Source organism: Hevea brasiliensis, chromosome 7 (assembly GCF_030052815.1).
Source record: "Hevea brasiliensis isolate MT/VB/25A 57/8 chromosome 7, ASM3005281v1, whole genome shotgun sequence".
NCBI classification, from domain to species: Eukaryota; Viridiplantae; Streptophyta; class Magnoliopsida; order Malpighiales; family Euphorbiaceae; genus Hevea; species Hevea brasiliensis.
Genome location: NC_079499.1, coordinates 9065803 through 9084923, shown reverse-complemented (window position 1 = coordinate 9084923; position 19121 = coordinate 9065803). Strand labels below are relative to the sequence as shown.

At 36.7% G+C, this 19121-nt stretch overlaps 1 protein-coding gene and 1 non-coding gene across 2 annotated transcripts; one reads left to right on the top strand and one right to left on the bottom strand.

Moving 5' to 3' along the window:
• Positions 1-409: 409 nt before the first annotated feature.
• LOC131181811 (small nucleolar RNA R71) lies at positions 410-516 on the bottom strand. Its single transcript, XR_009150288.1, has one exon. It is a non-coding gene; the product is annotated as a small nucleolar RNA R71 (small nucleolar RNA).
• Positions 517-17953: 17437 nt separating this feature from the next.
• LOC131181649 (heavy metal-associated isoprenylated plant protein 41-like) lies at positions 17954-18821 on the top strand. Its single transcript, XM_058150515.1, has 3 exons — positions 17954-18084; positions 18198-18276; positions 18392-18821. Exons 1-3 carry the CDS (start codon positions 18079-18081, stop codon positions 18742-18744), a joined length of 438 nt encoding a protein of 145 aa, XP_058006498.1. The 5' UTR covers positions 17954-18078; the 3' UTR covers positions 18745-18821.
• Positions 18822-19121: the final 300 nt, after the last annotated feature.

The following is a 19121-nucleotide window of genomic DNA, read 5'->3' as shown; positions in this document are numbered from 1 at the left end:
AAATGCAGCCCAAGGTGAAGAAGTTGTAAATGCTAATGTGCCTAGGGGAAGTATGATGGATCATGCTTTTCCTCGTTTTGATGACTTGAGAGAGAGCATAGCAAGACCAAGAATTGATGCAAATAGTTACAAGATGGATTTTGGAGTTCTTCAAATGATTTAGAATTCTCAATTTGGGGGACATCCTTCTGAAAATCCACACACACATTTGAAGAAATTTGCTATGATTTGTGATATGCAAAAACAACCTGGAGTATCTGATGATGCAGCAAGATTGAAGCTATTCCCATTCTCTTTGAAAGATAGAGCATTAGATTGGCTTGATTCTTTACCTCACAACTCCATTACAAATTGGGAACAACTTACTGATGCATTTCTTGCACAATATTTTCCACCTGGAAAAACTCAAGAACTAAGGAATCAAATGACAGCTTTCAGACCAAGAGAAAATGAAACTCTCTATGAGTCATGGATGAGATGGAAGGAATTAGAGAGACAATGCCCACATCATGCCATTCCGAAATGGATGATAAACTAGAATTTTTACACAAACGTTACTCCTGCAATCAGAGGGATTATTGATGCTCAAACAGGAGGAGAATTTACTATGAAGCATGAAGATGAAGCTTATGAGTTATTGGAGAAAATTGCAAAGAATACTCATCTTTGGAGTAGTCCAAGAGGACCAGCTCCAACTCAAAAGAGGCAAGCTGCTAGAATGTATGACCTTGATCCGTTCAACATGATTAATGCAAAGTTTGATGCACTTACAAATGTCTTGGCTAAGAAGATGGAAGATTTGAGTATGTTGGTTAGTTCATCATCATCATCTGGAAGTTCACAACAAGTGGCTTATGCAGAAGGAACTACCAGCTGTGGAGTAGACTATGGAGAACAAGCAGCATATGTTGGTAATTATGGAAACAAGCAAATGGGGAATCCTTATTCTCAAACTTATAATCCAACTTGGAGGAATCATCCCAACTTTTCATGGGGAAATCAACAAAGTCAAGTTCCAAATCAGAATTTTCAACCACAACAGCAACAAGGAATTCCATATCAGCAAAATAGGCAACCATTGCCTAATTTTCAGCAGAAAAATATGAATCCTCCACCAAAACAGCAAGAACAAAGTTCCACCACTGAAGCTTTATTACAACAGATTCTTGCTAACCAAACTAAGCATGATGAGGAGATGAGAGAGATGAAAGCAAGGCTAGAACAGATGCAGACACATAACAGAATGCTAGAAAATCAGATTGCACAACAAGCATCTTCCTCAAGTGCCAAGTCTTTTGGAAAGCTTCCAAGTCAACCAGAAAACCCAAGAGAGCAGTGTCAAGCTATTATTTTAAGAAGTGGGAAAGTTGTAAATGATGAGAAGAGTGAAAATAGTGAGAAGAGAGAAAATGAGAAAGAGACTGATGAGAGTGAAAAACAAGATAGTGTAGAAAAATATAAAGAGAAAATTGAAGAAAAGGAAGAGAAGTATATACCTCTAGAGCCTTACAAGCCACAACTTCCCTTTCCACAAAGATTTCAAAAAGCCAAGCTTGATAAGCAATTTGGGAAGTTCTTAGAGGTCTTGAAGAAGCTTTACATAAATGTGCCTTTTATTGATGCTCTTTCACAAATGCCCTCTTATGCAAAATTCTTGAAAGAAATTCTCTCAAACAAGAGGAAACTTGAAGACCATGAAACTATAGCTTTGACAGAAGAATGTAGTGCTATCCTCCAAAGGAAACTTCCTCCAAAGCTCAAGGATCCAGGGAGTTTTTCAATTCCATGCCACATTGGGGAATCATGTTCCATAAAAGCTTTATGTGATTTAGGGGCTAGTGTTAGCCTCATGCCCCTCTCTATTTATGAGAAGCTCAATATGGGAGATCTAAAGCCAACCCACATTTCTCTTCAGTTAGCTGACAGATCAATTAAGTATCCTGAAGGGATTTTGGAGAATGTGCCTCTAAAGGTTGGAAAGTTCTATATACCTGTTGACTTTGTCATCTTGGACATGGAGGAAGATTCTAATATTCTAATTATCTTAGGAAGACCCTTTCTAGCTACAGTAGGAGCATTGATTGATGTTAAGGGAGAAAAATTGACTCTTAGAGTTAGTGAAGAGCAATTGGTTTTCAATATTAATAACACTATGAAGAAGCATCATTCTGAAGCTGATACTTGTTTGAGAGTTGATATCATTGATGAGCTGGTTGAAGAACACTTTAGAAAGAAATATCCAGAAGATCCACTTGAAAATTGTTTGGTTCATGGAGGAGGCATAGACTATGACAACCCTCATGTGGCTGCATATGCTCAACACTTAGAGGGTAGTCCACCATTCATTTCTGCTCCAGTTTTTCAACTCATACAAAAGGAAAAAGTAGAATCTAAGCAACCATCATTCAAGGAAGAAGATGCACCTAAGGTAGAACTTAAGCAACTTCCTTCTCAGCTCAGGTATGAATTTCTTGGCACCAATAACACTTATCCAGTAATTGTAAATGCAAATTTGAGTACATTAGAGGTTGATGAGTTATTAAGAGTGTTGAGGCAATTTAGGAAAGTTTTAGGATACACCATAGATGACATTAAGGGAATAAGCCCACACTTTTGCATGCACAGAATCAGTTTGGAAGAAAATTGTAAGCCATCTATTGAACATCAGAGGAGGTTGAACCCAAATATGAAAGAAGTTGTTAAAAAGGAAATTTTGAAGTTGCTTGATGCAGGGATCATATACCTTATCTCAGACAGTACTTGGGTGAGCCCAGTACATGTTGTCCCAAAAAAGGGTGGAATGACAGTGGTCAAAAATGAAAATAATGAATTAATTCCCACCAGAACAGTGACTAGTTGGCGAATGTGCATAGATTACAGAAAACCAAATGTTGCCACTAGAAAAGATCATTTTCCACTTCCCTTCATTGATCAAATGTTAGAAAGACTGGCTAGGCATTCTTATTTTTGCTATTTAGATGGATACTCAGGTTTTTTTCAAATCCCTATCCATCCAAATGATCAAGAGAAAACTACTTTTACTTGTCCATATGGAACCTTTGCTTATAGGAGGATGCCATTTAGGTTGTGTAATGCACCAGCCACTTTTCAAAGGTACATGATGGCAATCTTCTCAGATTTCATTGAAGATATAATGGAGGTTTTTATGGACGATTTTTCTGTTTATGGATCTTCATTTGACATATGCTTGGCTAACCTTTCTAAAGTTTTGCAGCGATGTGCAGATACTGACCTTGTGTTAAACTGGGAAAAGTGTCATTTTATGGTTCAGGAAGGGATAGTGCTTGGACATTTGGTGTCTAACAGAGGAATAGAGGTTGATAAAGCCAAAGTTGAAGTGATAGAGAAGATGGCTCCTCCTACCAATGTCAAAGGAATTCGAGGTTTTCTAGGACATGCTGGGTTCTACAGACGCTTTATCAAGGATTTTTCTAAAATAGCCAAACCTTTGTCTAATTTGTTAAGTCATGACATACCATTTGTATTTGACCAAGAGTGTTTGGATGCCTTTTGCAGGTTGAAGCAAGCTCTTATCACTGCACCAATCATGCAACCACCTAATTGGAGCCTACCTTTTGAAATTATGTGTGATGCTAGCAACTATGCAATTGGAGCTGTTCTTGGTCAAAGAAAGGACAAAAAGGCTTATGCTATTTATTATGCTACTAGAACACTGGATGAGGCTCAAACAAATTATGCAACGACTTAAAAGGAATTTTTAGCAATTGTCTTTGCATTGGAAAAGTTCAAACCTTACATTATTGACTCAAAGGTGGTTATATTTTCAGATCATGCAGCCATCAGGTATTTGCTCCGTAAAAAAGAGGCTAAACCTAGGCTCATTAGGTGGATTCTGATGCTACAAGAGTTTGATTTGGAGATTAGAGATAAGAAGGGAGCTGAAAATATAGTTGCTGATAATCTTAGTAGGTTGAAATTGGATGATGAAGAATTGGATGAAATCCCTATTGATGAGTTTTTCTTGGATGAACAACTTTTCTCTCTTGTTGCTAAACTACCTTGGTATGCAGACTTTGTGAATTATCTATATCGTGGAGTTTTACCTCTAGGTATGACATGGCAACAAAAGAAAAAGTTTTTGCATGAGGTGAAGTTTTATAGATGGGATGATCCTTTACTCTTTAGGAGATGCTGTGATGGTTTAATAAGGAGATGTATTCCTGATGAGGAGACACAGAGTGTTATGCATCATTGTTATGCTTCTGATTATGGAGGACATTTTGGAATCTCTAAAACAGCTAGTAAAATTTTGCAAGCTGGTTTCTTCTGGCCAAATCTTTTCAAGGATGTGAGGAAATTTGTGTTGGAATGTGATAAATGCCAAAGGAGTGGAAATTTGTCAAAAAGAGATCAAATGCCCCTAAATGATATTCTTGAAGTAGAATTATTTGATGTTTGGGGAATAGATTTTATGGGGCCATTTCCTCCTTCATATGGTAATAGATACATCCTAGTTGGAGTTGACTATGTGTCAAAGTGGGTGGAAGCTATTGCAACTCCAACTAATGATGCTAGAGTGGTAGTGAAATTCTTGAAGAAATTTGTCTTAAGTAGATTTGGAGCTCTTAGGGCTATAATTAGTGATGGTGGTTCACATTTTTGTAATAAGCAATTTGATAGCTTAATGAGGAAGTATGGTGTAGTGCACAAGATAGCTACCCCATACCACCCTCAAACTTCAGGACAAGTTGAAATTTCTAACAGAGAGCTAAAACATATCTTGGAGAAAACAGTGAACAATTCTCGGAAAGATTGGTCTATCAAACTAGATGATGCTTTATGGGCATATAGGACTGCTTATAAAACCCCTATAGGAACTACTCCATTTAGGTTGGTGTATGGTAAGTCTTGTCATTTACCTGTGGAGCTAGAACATAGAGCATATTGGGCCATTCAGACCTTGAATTTTGATCTTAAGCAAGCTGGTGAAAAGAGACTATTGCAACTTAATGAGCTTGAAGAACTGAGGATGGATGCTTATGAAAATGCTCGTATACACAAAGAAAGAACCAAAGTTTGGCATGATAAGCATCTTAGGAAAAAGGATTTCAAAGAGGGTGATTCAGTTTTATTGTTCAACTCAAGATTGAAATTGTTCCCTGGAAAACTTAAATCAAGGTGGACTGGTCCATATAGAGTTTCTAAGGTTTTCCCTTATGGAGCAATTGAAATTTGGAGTGAAAAATCTGGGAATTTTAAGGTCAATGGGCATAGATTGAAGCATTACATAACTGGAGACCCAATAAAGGGAGCAAGCTGTTACAAGCTCTCCAATCCCTCACCTCTTTTCAGTGAAATTCATGAAAAGTCCAGCTAAGGACTATAAATTAGCCTTCTTGGGAGGCATCCCAAGTCCTTTTATTTTGCTTTTGCTGATTTACTTTTACTTTCATTACTTTTGTTTTTATCTTGAATCTCCCCAAATTCAATTTTTGACATTGTTGAATTTTGTCCCTTGTAGATGTATTTCAATGAAGAAAGGCTGGTGAACTGTTGGGGAGTAACCCTTAACTGATATTTTATTCTTCAACACTCCCAAAAACTGATTGGTTTTTGCTGCATAACCTGTGCAGGAGCTGCTATCTGGTTTATGCAGAGGAAAAATGACATTTTGCAGCAAAGAGGGTGTCTGCAGCAGATTACTTATGTTCTTGGTGAGGTTGGGTGTGTAACTTTTAAATATTTGTGCTTTTAATGTTAATATGGTGGTAAGTGGGTCATCTTTGTAGTTTTGAGTTTATTTGGGGTGTGAGATTTAAGATGGACATGCTGCATTTTCTTGGCATGACTTGGGGAGTTCATCATTTGTAGATAAATGCAACTTTATGCAAATTTTATTAAGTTTTAATGTGCTAAATGTTGATTTGCAGAATTTGAGTCAAAATAGCATGGGTCACAAATGCCTTTTATGCAGGATTCACTTTTACAAGCATGTGTGATGTAATTTTGATGGATTTTGTATATATTGATGTGTTTTTGGTGATAATTTCTCATGATTTATGCTTAATAGAATTATATTTCTTCATTCTAGGGTATTTTTCACACTTGCAAATCATTTTCCATTGCAATCTCAATATTATTGAATTGTGTATAAGCAACTGCATAGCTTATGCAATCCTGCATAACCACAATTCTTGCCATTTTCATCTATGTTGCAAACTGCATAAGGTAGTGCATAGCCACATTTTTGTCAAATTTCATACCTACCGAGACTTGCATAAGTGTGTGCATGACTTATGCACATTTGCATGACTTCAAATTCTACATTTTCTCTCTCTGTCGAAGTCTGCATAAGGAGGGTGCATGACTTATGCACTTCTGCATAACCAGAAACTCTGAAATCCAAAACTTGCCGAGAGGTGCATAAGCAGAGTGCATGACTTATGCACTACTGCATGACCACCAACCCAAAATCCCAAAACTTGCCGAAAAGTGCATAAGCAGAGTGCATAGCTTATGCACTTCCGCATGACCACTCTCCTTGAAGGTCAAAACTTGCCGAACAGTGCATAAGGACAGTGCATGACTTATGCACTTTTGCATGAGCTATTTCTCTGAAGTCCAAAACAAGTCGAAACTTGCATAAGTTAGTGCATAAGCTATGCACTCCTGCATAATCAGTTTTTCACACCTTTTTATCACCAACCTAAACATGCATAAGAGAGTGCATAGGTTATGCACAACTCACTTTTCACTTATGCAGTTTTTACACAAACCCTGTTCAAATCAAATTTCTTTTCGGCAACAAATTTTCCCACCTTCACTTCCCGACTCTTCTATTCACGACCGTCCTTCCACCTCCATTTCTCCCGACATTTTCCCTCTTATTCTTCTCCACTCACATTTCCACCGCATAAACCCTAATTTCTCCCTACATTTTTTATTTCCGCCCTCATCTCCTCCATCCTCACCATCAGGAACCATGGAGTCGCCTCCTCACTCTCCTCCAGCTTCTCCTCTCGAGGTCTCGCCATTGTCAATGCGACCTCCTAACCCTAATTCCCCTCCACAAGAGACACCCCCACCACCCTCCACAGCCACGTATAAACTAAAAATTAGGTCAAAATCCACCCGACCCATGGCCTCTGCACCTCCTCTCTCAAAGCGTAAAGAACCACCCACCACCCCAAGGTCAGAGCCTCCACCCAAAAAGCCAAAAACTTCAGCCTCCACACCCTCTTCCAGCAAAAAGCAATTGTCAGCAACCTCACAGGTCTCAAAACTACCTTGGTCCCTTCCTGATGCAACTCACAAAGCAACATTTAAACGACTTAAGGAAAGGAAGGTGCAACCCACTAGGTATATTTCTGTGGACTCTCTCCAGTCACTTGGTTTATTTGACAATGTGGTTGCCTATCTTGATGGTATGGGTTGGATGGAATTTGTGCACAAGCAAGAAATTGTTTACCCAGCTTTAGTTTTGGAATTTATTTCCTCATTCTCTGCCACCCTGAAATTGCATGATGTAGATTTTAAGCCAACTATGAAATTTAGATGTTTGGGGCAAAATAGAGAGTTATCATTGGATCAATTTCATAGCATTCTTGGTTTTGCAATTGATGGGCTATTTAGAGTGCCATATACAGGGGTAGAGGTAGCAAACAAGGGTATTTGGAATGCTGCTCAATTTTGGAGAATTATCACAAACCAACCTCAGACTTTTCTCACAAGTGGCATCAAAACCTCTCAAATACTTGACCCTGCACTTAGGTTTATTCATAGACTGATTACTAGCACTATTTTGGGCAGAGAGACTAGTTCTGGTGCTGTGGGGAAATCTGAATTATTCATGTTATGGTGTGCTTTTCACAAGGTCAAGGTTTCTCCTGGTTATTTCTTTTGTGAACATGTGTTGCATATTGCCACCAAATCCAAGCATTTTGGTTTTAATCCTGAAGAGCACCCAATACCAGCACTTGTGGACACCTTATATTTTGATGCTGCACACCTATCCAAAATAGGGTTCAGTTTGCCACATTCTGACATTGCACAACCAGCAGCAGAAACTGAACCCACTGCACAACCAGAAGCCCAACCTGTCCAATCAGTCCCACAACACTCTACTGAACCTACCCCAACCCCTCAATCTACACAGGAGATCCCAGTAGCTTCTGCTCAGCCCACACCTCCTACAGCTGAACCTCCTCATCCACAGCCCCTCCTGCATTCAACACTAAAGCCTTATTCACCTATCTTGAAAGGCTTAGTGATGATATATACTTTGTGGATAGGAAGCTTGACACTGGTCTTGATACCCTCAAGGATCGTCATGATCACCTATTTGACCTTGTCATGGAAACCAGGGACAAGCAGAAAGAATTGAACGAGATGATGAAGAAACTCATGATTTTTCTGGGAATGCCACCTCCACCTCCATCACCTCCTCCAGCACCATCATTTCGACAGCAGCCAGATGCAACCAGCCCCTTAGCAACATCTATGGACAAGGGCAAAACAATAGAACTAGATTAGTTTTTGTTTTACTTTTGTTCAAACTTGTAGGACTTTTTCTTTGTACATATGTTCAAACAATTATAATTTGTTTTGAATTCTGTTAGTTTGTTTTGAATTAGTTTGTTTTGAATTAGTTTGTTTTGAATTCTGTTTTTCTTAAAGTTCTATTGGATGGACATTACATTAGTTTTTCATTGATTTTCACTGCCTTTACTGCCCTTTTGTGCATAATTGTCCTTATATTGTATATTTGCATGCTTCTACTGCTGGTTGTACATTTTTCCTTGCTAATCATCATGCAGCAGCTTTTGAATATACTGCACAGCCTGTGAATTCCCTTATGCCAATATTTTGCATAGCCTGTGCAGTCCTCTATGCCACTCATGCAGAACTGCATAGGCTGTGAATCCCCTCATGCAAATGTTTTGCATAGCCTGTGCAGTCCTTATTGCCACTCATGCAGAACCGCACGGCTTATGCACCCTACTTATGCACCTGTTCTGGATAACACTTTATTTTGCATAACCTGTGCAGCTTCTTATGCATTCCCATTATCTCTTGACTTCTCATCTGCTCTATACCAGGTAACCTTTTCTTTTTGCTCTTAACATTTCACAATTCCTGGTAATTACTATTTGCTTTGAGTTTTGATAATGCATTGCTTGAGACATTGAGGACAATGTCCAATTTTGAGTTTGGGGGTGCACATTTTGATTTTTGTTTCATTTTTCACATTTTGAGTATAAGAGCATCTCATCCCATTCCATTTACATATACTGTAAATATTTTACATATACATCCATACATACATATACATTACACATTTACACACACATTATACACCACTTAGAATTGTACACATTGCACACAAATAGACGAATAGATTTCCTCCATTTAGTTAATGCATTACTCATTTTTAGAAATTATACATCATGCATTAAAATCTTTTGCTAAATCCCTTGAGTATTGAAAAGTTGCCTATGAGAGTGATTTGACTTACCTTTAGTTGGGTTTATGGATTAAAAGTTTCCTAAGAGGTGCAAGGTTTTGAAGTGTCTATCCCTTGCCTATATCTTCTTAGCCAAAAAGCCACCCAACTAGTCATTTGGAGACGGAAGTGTTTAGAGGGAATTATTGGATATAAGGTAGTCAAATGATGTCTCACCAATCCTAGAACAAATTTTCTAAACCTTTCAAGGCGAAATACCAGCTTGTACTTGAAGAGAGAGATGATTAGGCATTCTTTGATTTAAAACCTTCTCATTTTAAACCTTTGGCCCTTTTTCCCAATTAAAATTTACCCTTGCAAACCCCTTTGAGCCTTTTTATCCCTAATTTTTCTTGAAATCCTTATTGTTACCTAGCAATGAACCAAACACTCCAACCCTTTTCATGAGAATAATTATTTACAACATTAGGTACATATATATATATATATATATATATAAAGAAAAAAAAATACAATAAAAGGGAGTAGAATTACTTGTCATCTTGTAAAAATGCTAGTATATGTGCTTTTCACCATTGTCATTCAAAATGAAAGAAATCCACCCAAAGTATTAAAAGAAATGAGTTTGGGGGTGGCAAATTTTAGGGACAATTATCAAAAGAAAATGAATCAAAATGTCCCTCCTTTTTTATGTGTTTTGTAAACTATGCTAGCTCTTGACAATCCTCATTATGTATTTCTCTCCCCCGTATATATAAAAAAAAGAAAAAAAAATATAATAAAATAAGAAGTGTACCTTATGTTTCAAAAATTGAAAATATTCTCATGCTTTGAACCCTTTTTACCCATTTTCCTTCTTAGCCTCATTTTGAACCCCATAGCCCCATTACATCCCTAAAAAGACCTTTGATCTCTTGATAGTACTTGCTACATTAGTGGAGATAGGAGTAGGGAATTTGCCTATGGGATTGGAAAATTATCCATTCATTCATTTAATTCCATCACTCTATATAGAGACACTTTGGTTATTGATTGTCCTAGAATTCCTTTTGAGCATGACTCTCTCTTTTGATTGGTTGGTTTGGGGATTTTGAACGATAATTGACTTGATGGCTAAGCGGTGAAAGCTTGGATAAGCATTAGATCCTTTGCATTTTGAAGGATGGGTATATGGATTGCTGGTATGGCTGAAGGTGTGTTAAGTTACTTTAATAGGTGATTTTCATAGCTCTTTGGATAAGGCACCCCTAAAAATTTTGTATCACATTTTAAAGTTTGCTTGAGGACAAGCAAAAGCTTGAGTTTGGGGGTATTTGATGCATACATTTTGCATAGTCATTTAGATCTAATTTCATAGCCATTTTATTTTATTATTAGTTATTTTTAGCTAATTTCATTAGTTATTTAGTTAGTTTTTCATAATTGTCAATTTTGGATTAATTTGTAATTTTTACTTTGTTTTGTAGGAAAAATGGTGTTTTTGAAGGACTGAAAAGAAATTTTGCCATTGAGGAGTGCCTTCTACAGCCAAAGATGTCAAAAATAAGTTTTCAAGCTGAAATATGCATTGACCAAATTGTGCATAACTTGCCGCATAAGCTATGCGGATCTGCATAAGGAGAAAAATTATTGTTCCAATACCTGCCGAAATGTGCATAAGGAGACTGCATAGCTTATGCACATTCACGCCTCTCTTATGCACTCTCACGGAATTATGCATAACCTATGCACCAAGTCATGCAGTTTTGCATAAGTGAACCAGAAACCAGTCGAAAACTGCATAAGGGACTGCATAACTTATGCAGTCCACTTATGCAGTCCCACAAAGGTTTAATTAATGAGCTGGCAGAAGATTCCCTCAGAAAATTCCTCCTAGAACACACCATTTTAGGGCTCCATGTCAGAAAATGCTATAAATAGCCTCATTTCCCATTTTAAGTAGAGGAAGAAAAAGGAGCAGAAAAGGAAAGAAAGAGGGGAGGCAGCAGCTGAAGAGTCATTTTCACCTTCCACACCATTTTCAACCAAGATTTGCAGATTTCTTTCTTTCCTTACATTTTTCCTACATTTCTAGTATTTAGTTTCTTCTTTCTTAGCTTAGATTAAAGCTTATTTTCATATAAACTCAGATTATCTTGTAATCATTATGGATAGTGAGTAGTTTTACTTAGATTCTGGAGTAAGGGTTGTAATATTTGAGAAATTTTGTGGATTTTGATTGGGTAATCCATATTTTGTGGTCTTAATGAGTTTTAGTCATTTCTTGTGTGCTTAATGACATGCTTAGTGTAGGATCCCATTAAGTGATGTTCTTAATCCATGGTTGAGGCACCGAAAGGAGAAGGCCCTGTGATAGATAATCAAGAAATTAGACTTAATTAACTTAGACCTAGAAATAGGCTAAGGATTAAGATGATTCACAGATTAATTAAAGAACCTAATGGGTCTTAATTAACTCTAACTCCACGAAAGTAGAATTAGATTGATTAAGGCACTCTTTGTCTCACTCAAAAGGGTATTCAAAGGATTTAAGAATTAATCTCCTTAAAACCCGTAAGCTCCACAAGATTGGATAACCAATTTAAAAATCCCAAAATAGCTCGAATATGAAATCCCGAACTCCGGAATCGCCTTTTTACCATTGTTAATTTTCAATTGAATTTAATTGCTTGCCAATTTAAATCTTGCCATATTTGAACTTGCTTATTTCAATTTGATGCAATTTTAGTTTAATTAATACATTGTTGGATAGATTATTAATTTTGCACATATAGATTTCATACTCCAATACCCATCAATTTATTACTTTAATTTCAAAAATAGTCCAAATTAGTTAGAACTTTTATATCAAAAATTCAATCATTAACACAACTCCTCGTGGGAACGATATCTTTTCTATATTACTTGTACGACCCGTGCACTTGCGGTTGGGCCACATCACTTGTAAGGTAGGATCCTGAGCCGTTGGATTAGGAAGAGAAAGGACGGATATTCTGGATAGGATCCCAGCCATTAATTTTGATTCTCTTTAATTCTCAGACATCGGATCATGTTCTTTGAAATCCAGACCTTCCATCTCCACAAGAGAGATCCTAACCTTTCATGAGGAGCACCCATTCCCTATAAATACCTGCATGCGATACTGTAGAGAGGACGGACAAAAAAAAGGTGGTGGTGATTATAGTGGAAAGGCTCTGAAATTTAATTCAGTCTTGCTGCTTTGCCATTCTAAGCTTGCATAAAAATTGAGAAACTTCAGAAACTAGTTTTCTCGAGTGTCTCCATTGATAGAGTTTTCGAACCCTGAAATCCTTCATTTTCAGTTTGTTCATCACTCTGCTATACCATTTCCGTTCAGTCTTGTCTTCATCACCCCATCACCTATATATTCTTCTGTCAGCTTGACCTCATTCTGACCAGGTAGCCGTAGCTTCGACTTAACTGCATTTCTACCTGGTTCTCACAATCTCAAAGTAAGCATTGGTCCCGGAACCATCAGCCTTCAATGTAACAATATTTGTGATCTCCAAAGTTAGTTTGATAACCTCGACCTCACACAAGTAAGTATCTAGACTATCACCTTACCGAACGCTCGCGTTTACGTTCTCTGTTTTTATTCTCAAAATTCTTATTAAGTTCAGTTATACTAAAAATCTCCATGTGGATCCTTCAGGCTGATAATTACTCTCTTCAGTTTACGTTTTCTATTCTCCAGTTCACGTTATTTATTTGTTCTTAGTTTTTATTTCCTTCGAATATAGGTGTTCCGGTTATGAGTAACTTCTAGGTAATTTAGCAAAGTGTTGGTGGCAATATCCTAACGTGATAGTGCCTTTTGAAATAAGTAAAATAATCAAAGAATGAATAGGGAATCAGGAGAAAAGTCATGAGGTCGGGCTACTAAGCGAGTCTAGGAAATAGCATAATAAAGCGGGGATCGAGATAGGACCCCAAACTAGTAACCAAAAGATATCAGATGTAGCCAGCCAAAGAGTTCGGACAAGAAAGTCATATACGAGATCGGTGAAGAGCTCGATCTTTAACCAAACACTTTAAGAGGTCGGGGGAGAGTTCTTACATGATCCTCATTCAAATAAAAAACACAGAGATCAGAGGAGAGTTCTTATCCGAGATACTTCCATTAAAATTTTAAACCAAACACTTTAAGAGGTTGGGAGAGAGTTCTTACCCGATCCTCATTCAAATAAAAAACACGGAGATCGTAGGAGAGTTCTTATCCGAGATCCTTTATCAAATTTTAAACCAAACACTTTAAGAGATCGGGGGAGAGTTCTTACTTGATGCTCGTTTAAATCAAATATGAGGAGACCGGAGGAAAGTTCTTATCCGAAATCTCCAGCTTAAAATTTTTAAAACATACCTAGGGATCGAGAGACGCTCCACCCCGAGCTCTCTTAACAAAATTCAAATTTAACAACACAACTCCAATACACAAGGCTATTTTAATTCGAACACCTATTCACTAAAGGGCCATCTCATGAACTCGTGTTCTTGGGCAACCCAAAACGAGTGGAATATCAAATATTCCTTATTTTTGCACAAAGGATTAACATCATCACTATCCCAATCCCCTAATTACCTTTTTAATTTATGAAAGTGCATAACACTAAATCTGTTTACCCTCATTGAGGGACGAGGCGGGGTGCCTAACACCTTCCCTGCCCGTATATGGACTCCGAACCTAGAATCTCTGTTTTTGAAGTGGCTTCTTTTAATTTATTTTCACGAATGGTTTTCTTTAATTTCCCTCAAAATTAAAGTGGCGACTCCTCACTTTTCCCACTTCAGTGAAGAGCTTTGGTCAAGGTGATCGCAAAACACCTTGCGACAGCTTGGCAACTCCACTGGGGACTTCTTATTTAACTCGTCGTTTAGAGGTCCAAGAATAGATTTAGTTTTATGCTCTTATAAATTGAAATCGTAATTAGGGTGGGGGGGTTTATTCGCAAAATTCGAAAGTCTTGATATATCAATTTGTTATTATTCTAACCATTTTTGCTTGTTTTATTCCCCACAACAACTCTTGTCAAAACAAAAAATGCAAAAAAAACTCCCCCATGAAGGGAAGAGGTAAATATGTCCCTTCACACAATGAGTACTTACACAATATCCTCACACATTTCAGCCCTATACCCGGGCTTTCTCACCCTTTAGGAAAGTAGGAGAGAGTCATGTAGCGGTACCCGTGGGTTTTACCCCGTTAGTATCCGTGAAGGCTTTTGCTCAGATTGAAACTCGTTCTATTTGCTGTGATACCCGTGGAACTCTCCCGTTAGTATCATGGTGATAGAATGGGGCTCTACTGTTTATAGAAAGGGCAATTTGGGAACCTGTAGCTTTTAGAAAATTAGACCTTGAGTTAAACTATCACAGTAGCCGGAAGCCGTAGTAAGCTACCTCATAAGATAGAACTATTCGATTAGATAGCACTTACCCGGTACTAGGATTTTCCCTATTTTAGGACAAAGGGGACATACTTGCTCTCACCCTACTCTGTTTGTGTGTTATTCTTAAGGGCAATTTTGAATCATACCGTTAGGAGGATCTACACTTTTTCCTACTTTGATAAATGTGTAGGTATCACCCCGCCAACAGTATAATTCAAAATTACCTGAATTTATCTTACTAACAAGTTTTTCTCCACAGGCATCACAGAATTAGGATCTGTAAAAGAATAAACATCAATTTTAACATGGCATCCTCGAGTCAGTCGGCGAAAGAAGTTCCTAGACCAGAACATAATGCTAAATCGTGGTCCGGACCGCCTCATAGTTCAGTGCCCCTGCAAAGTGATGTCACCAAGGCAGATACTAGCCTGTTACCTCCATTAGACCTAAACAAAGTCGAGGTCAGAATGACAGGAGTCGAGGGTCTATTTTGTAGTTGGAGGTCGCTTTCCGATCACGTTAAGGCAAAGTTCGAGGAAAAATACGAAAGGATTGCGACCTTGATACGGGTCAAAATCCAAGTTCCGGCACTAAAAGCCATGCTGTCAATTTGGAATCCCAGGTATGGAGTGTTCTCCATCAACGACATCGATACGACCCCCACTAAGGAAGAATATCAGGCGCTGCTAGAAATTCCTTATGTGGCACAGAATCGGATCTACTTACACCTCGAGCATAGGCAGACTTGGAAACGGTTCGCACATATATTGGGGATTCCCCCGGAAGAAGCAAAGGTAAGAGAAACTATCAAAGGGAACACACACGGGTGGTATTGGACCTACCTTAAGAAGCAGTTGGACCTGTACATCCGAGATGAACAATGGGAGCAAGCTTCATTAGCACTAGCTTTAGGGATCTATGGCCTGATCTTATTCCCTGGGCCTTTGGGAATTATAACCTGCAGTGTCACGGAGATATTCTGGGCAGTAGAGAAGCAGAAGGTCAACCCAATACCGGCAATCCTTGCAGAGACTCTATTGACTCTTACTTACTGTAGACAACAAGGCAGGGGATCCATTAAGTGCTGTTCTCAATTATTGCACCTCTGGATCATCAGTCACATGTGCCCTATAGAGACAAAGGGGTTAACTTGGTACCCAGACTAGCCTCTTATTGAGAAAATGACCAGATTAGTAATCAGCCCAAAGGACGAGCTACAGTGGCAAGAGCGGATTCTAAGCTTCAACAGCCACGACAACTACTGGAGGAAATTGTGGACGTCGGGTCAACCCATTCTGTTCAGCACAGGGGGTAATTGTTTAGTATCTCTAATCGGAGTGACCGGACACACGAGTTACATCCCAGCATTGGTAAAATGCTATGTAAGCATGATATAGTTGCAGTCAATAGAGAAGAAAAAGATATACCTTTGAAAGAAATAAAAAAAATATATTTAATTAAATATAAGTATCTTATATTAATATATATTTGACAAGTATGCATTTTAATAGTTCTTTAATATTAACAACAATTCTTTAATATTAATAAATGAAACGGTTTATAATATTTGAAGAGATTGACAATATATATTTTAAAATAAAAAAATATTATTTTAATATATTAATATAAAAAATACTGCTCATTATTAAAGTTGCGTTCTTAACTAATGGGTGGGAAGCTCCAAGCTCCTTAACTACTGGTCTGGCCCTCGACGGGAAAGCGAAATTCGAAGATTGAAGACGTCACATCAGACATGTCTGTTTAGTCTCTCTCTATGCACCCCAGAAATTAATGAACTTAGGAAAAGTATTTACTTGGTCGATCTGCCTCCACTCTAAAGTCACTGGTTATTTAATTCTGTAGAAAAATTGGAAGATTGGAATTTGAATCTCAATTTATTAGGTAAATAAAATATCAAGTTAAATTATGAAAGAATATATATATATATATATATATATATATATATATATATATAATTTTTTTTAGGGTTTTATAATATTAAAGCTTATACACATTTCCCTAATTAATTTTTGTTAAATAGATAAATATTGATAAAAATTTAATATGTACACGTCAATTCAAATCTAGGTTAATAGGCCTTCACTTGACAACCAATTTAGATGTGACATATTAAGTGCTTTTTTTTTTCTTTTCTAGACACTTGATCAATGAAGGGAGCAGTTGATTGGATATGAGAGTACTCTCAATATTTATTATAATTATAATTTTATTTAGTATTATTATTAAAATTATTATTTAAAAAAATATTTTTTAAAATATAAAAATTAAAGAATAGTAAAAATTAATTTAAAATTAAATTTGATATATTTTAATTATAAAAATATTAAAATAATAAAATAATTTTTTAAAATTATTTCCCAATAATATTTAAAATTGTATTTAAAAAAAAAAAAAACAATTTTGACTCTTCAATTTTATTGCCAAATAGGCATGTAATTGTTTTGGTCACGTGGGTTCATTTTGTCCACATACGAGAAAGCTTCAAATCTTGACTATGTGGAGCAAGTTGGTAATTAGGATGTTAATCACGGAAAGGGGGAGGCCGCATTATATGGCCCTTGGATGACTATTACCAAGAGAAATGGATGTGGACAAGTGAAGATGGTGCCATTGTTAAAAATTCTAGTTCACGTTTCTAGGTATTTTTTAGGGTCTATTTGGATGAGTGAGAAAAGAGTAAATAATAAAAGGATAAGAAGGGATAAGGAGAGAGAATGATAAGAAGAGTTATAATAAAAAAATAATAATAATGTTTAAAAATGAGTGAATTAATGAAAAGGTAATAAAATATTATGTATAATAGTGCTGTAATTTAGTATGAAAGTATTATTAAAATTTTAAATCACTCTATATTTACTGATAATACTTATTATCAGTATGTTTTAAATTTTTAATAATTAATTATATAATTATAATTTTTTAATATAATTTAATTAATAACATTTTATATTGAATTATGTACCAATTTTTAAAGATTAAATTTTATTAGATTTTAATCAATCAAAATCTTATAATTCTCATTGATAATAGTATATATAGAAATTAAAAACCCTCAACCATTACTTAAGAGAGTGGGTGTGTGTGTATATAAGTAACACAACACACCCCATAAGGTCACTACTTCAAAACCCTTCAGCCTCAGTCCACCATCTCCATTAATTTAGAATAGAGGCCTGGTGTATTTCTTTCCGAGGAACAAAGACCATGGAGGTATACATTCAACGGCAACCATATATATATACATAATACAGCACACATATAACTTAATTAATTTATTGCAAATAAATTATCTAAGTTGAAGTTATTTTCTTGTGATGCTGCAGCAAAAAATAGTAATCAAGATTTCTATGCCTGACCAGAAATCCCGCTCCAAGGCCATGCAAACTGCAGTTAGCTTCACAGGTAAACATCATATGAAATCTTAATTTTTATTTATATTTATATATAAATGGTGAAAAAATCTATTTAATTAGTAGCTAATTGTTGTTGATTAACGATCATATGTGTGATAATTAAGGTGTTGCATCTGTTGCGATTTCGAAAGATGACCAAATGGAGGTGAAAGGAATTGGAGTGGATCCTGCTGACCTAATAAATTGTCTAAGAAAGAGATTTGCTACTAAAACTTCCTGTCTGGAAAAACGAAAGGAGTTTGCAACGCTGGTAAGTGTAGAGGAGATCAAGAAGCCACCACCAAAACCACCTGAACCCCCAGCCAAAGATAAGCCTAAGCCGCCCGGGCCAGTGTGTGGGCAATGTGGGTGCTGCATGCCATGTCCATGCGGACCATGCCGTCGTCCTATGTATATGCGTGTGGAGGAATATCCCAAGTACTGCTCCAAAGACTGTGATACTTGCTCAATCATGTGACAAATATGTCTCTCCAGTCCATGCTCCGTGTCACAAGGGTTAGTACGTAGCCCATGAATAAGAGAATAAGATAAAAGAAAAAAAAAAAAAAAAATATATATATATATATATATATATATATATATATATATGGCAAATTGAAAGCTGACATATATCCATGGTCAATTCTCCATGTCCAGCTTTCCAAGTTATTGCTATTTTTTTTTTAATTTTCATGAAGTGCTTTGTAATTTAAGGATTTAGTTTGTGATCAAACTATACAAATATTTAAGTTTGGGATTGTTGTAATGTGGCCTGAATCAAATGCAAATATTCAACGGCGGAGTGGACATCTTCAAGGTGATTTTATGCAAAATTAATTCAACTGAAAAATAAAA

Coding starts and splice junctions, on each gene's coding strand:
- LOC131181649 (XM_058150515.1), top strand. Junction 18,277..18,391: donor AACTGCAGTTAGCTTCACAG/GTAAACATCATA, acceptor GTGATAATTAAG/GTGTTGCATCTGTTGCGATT.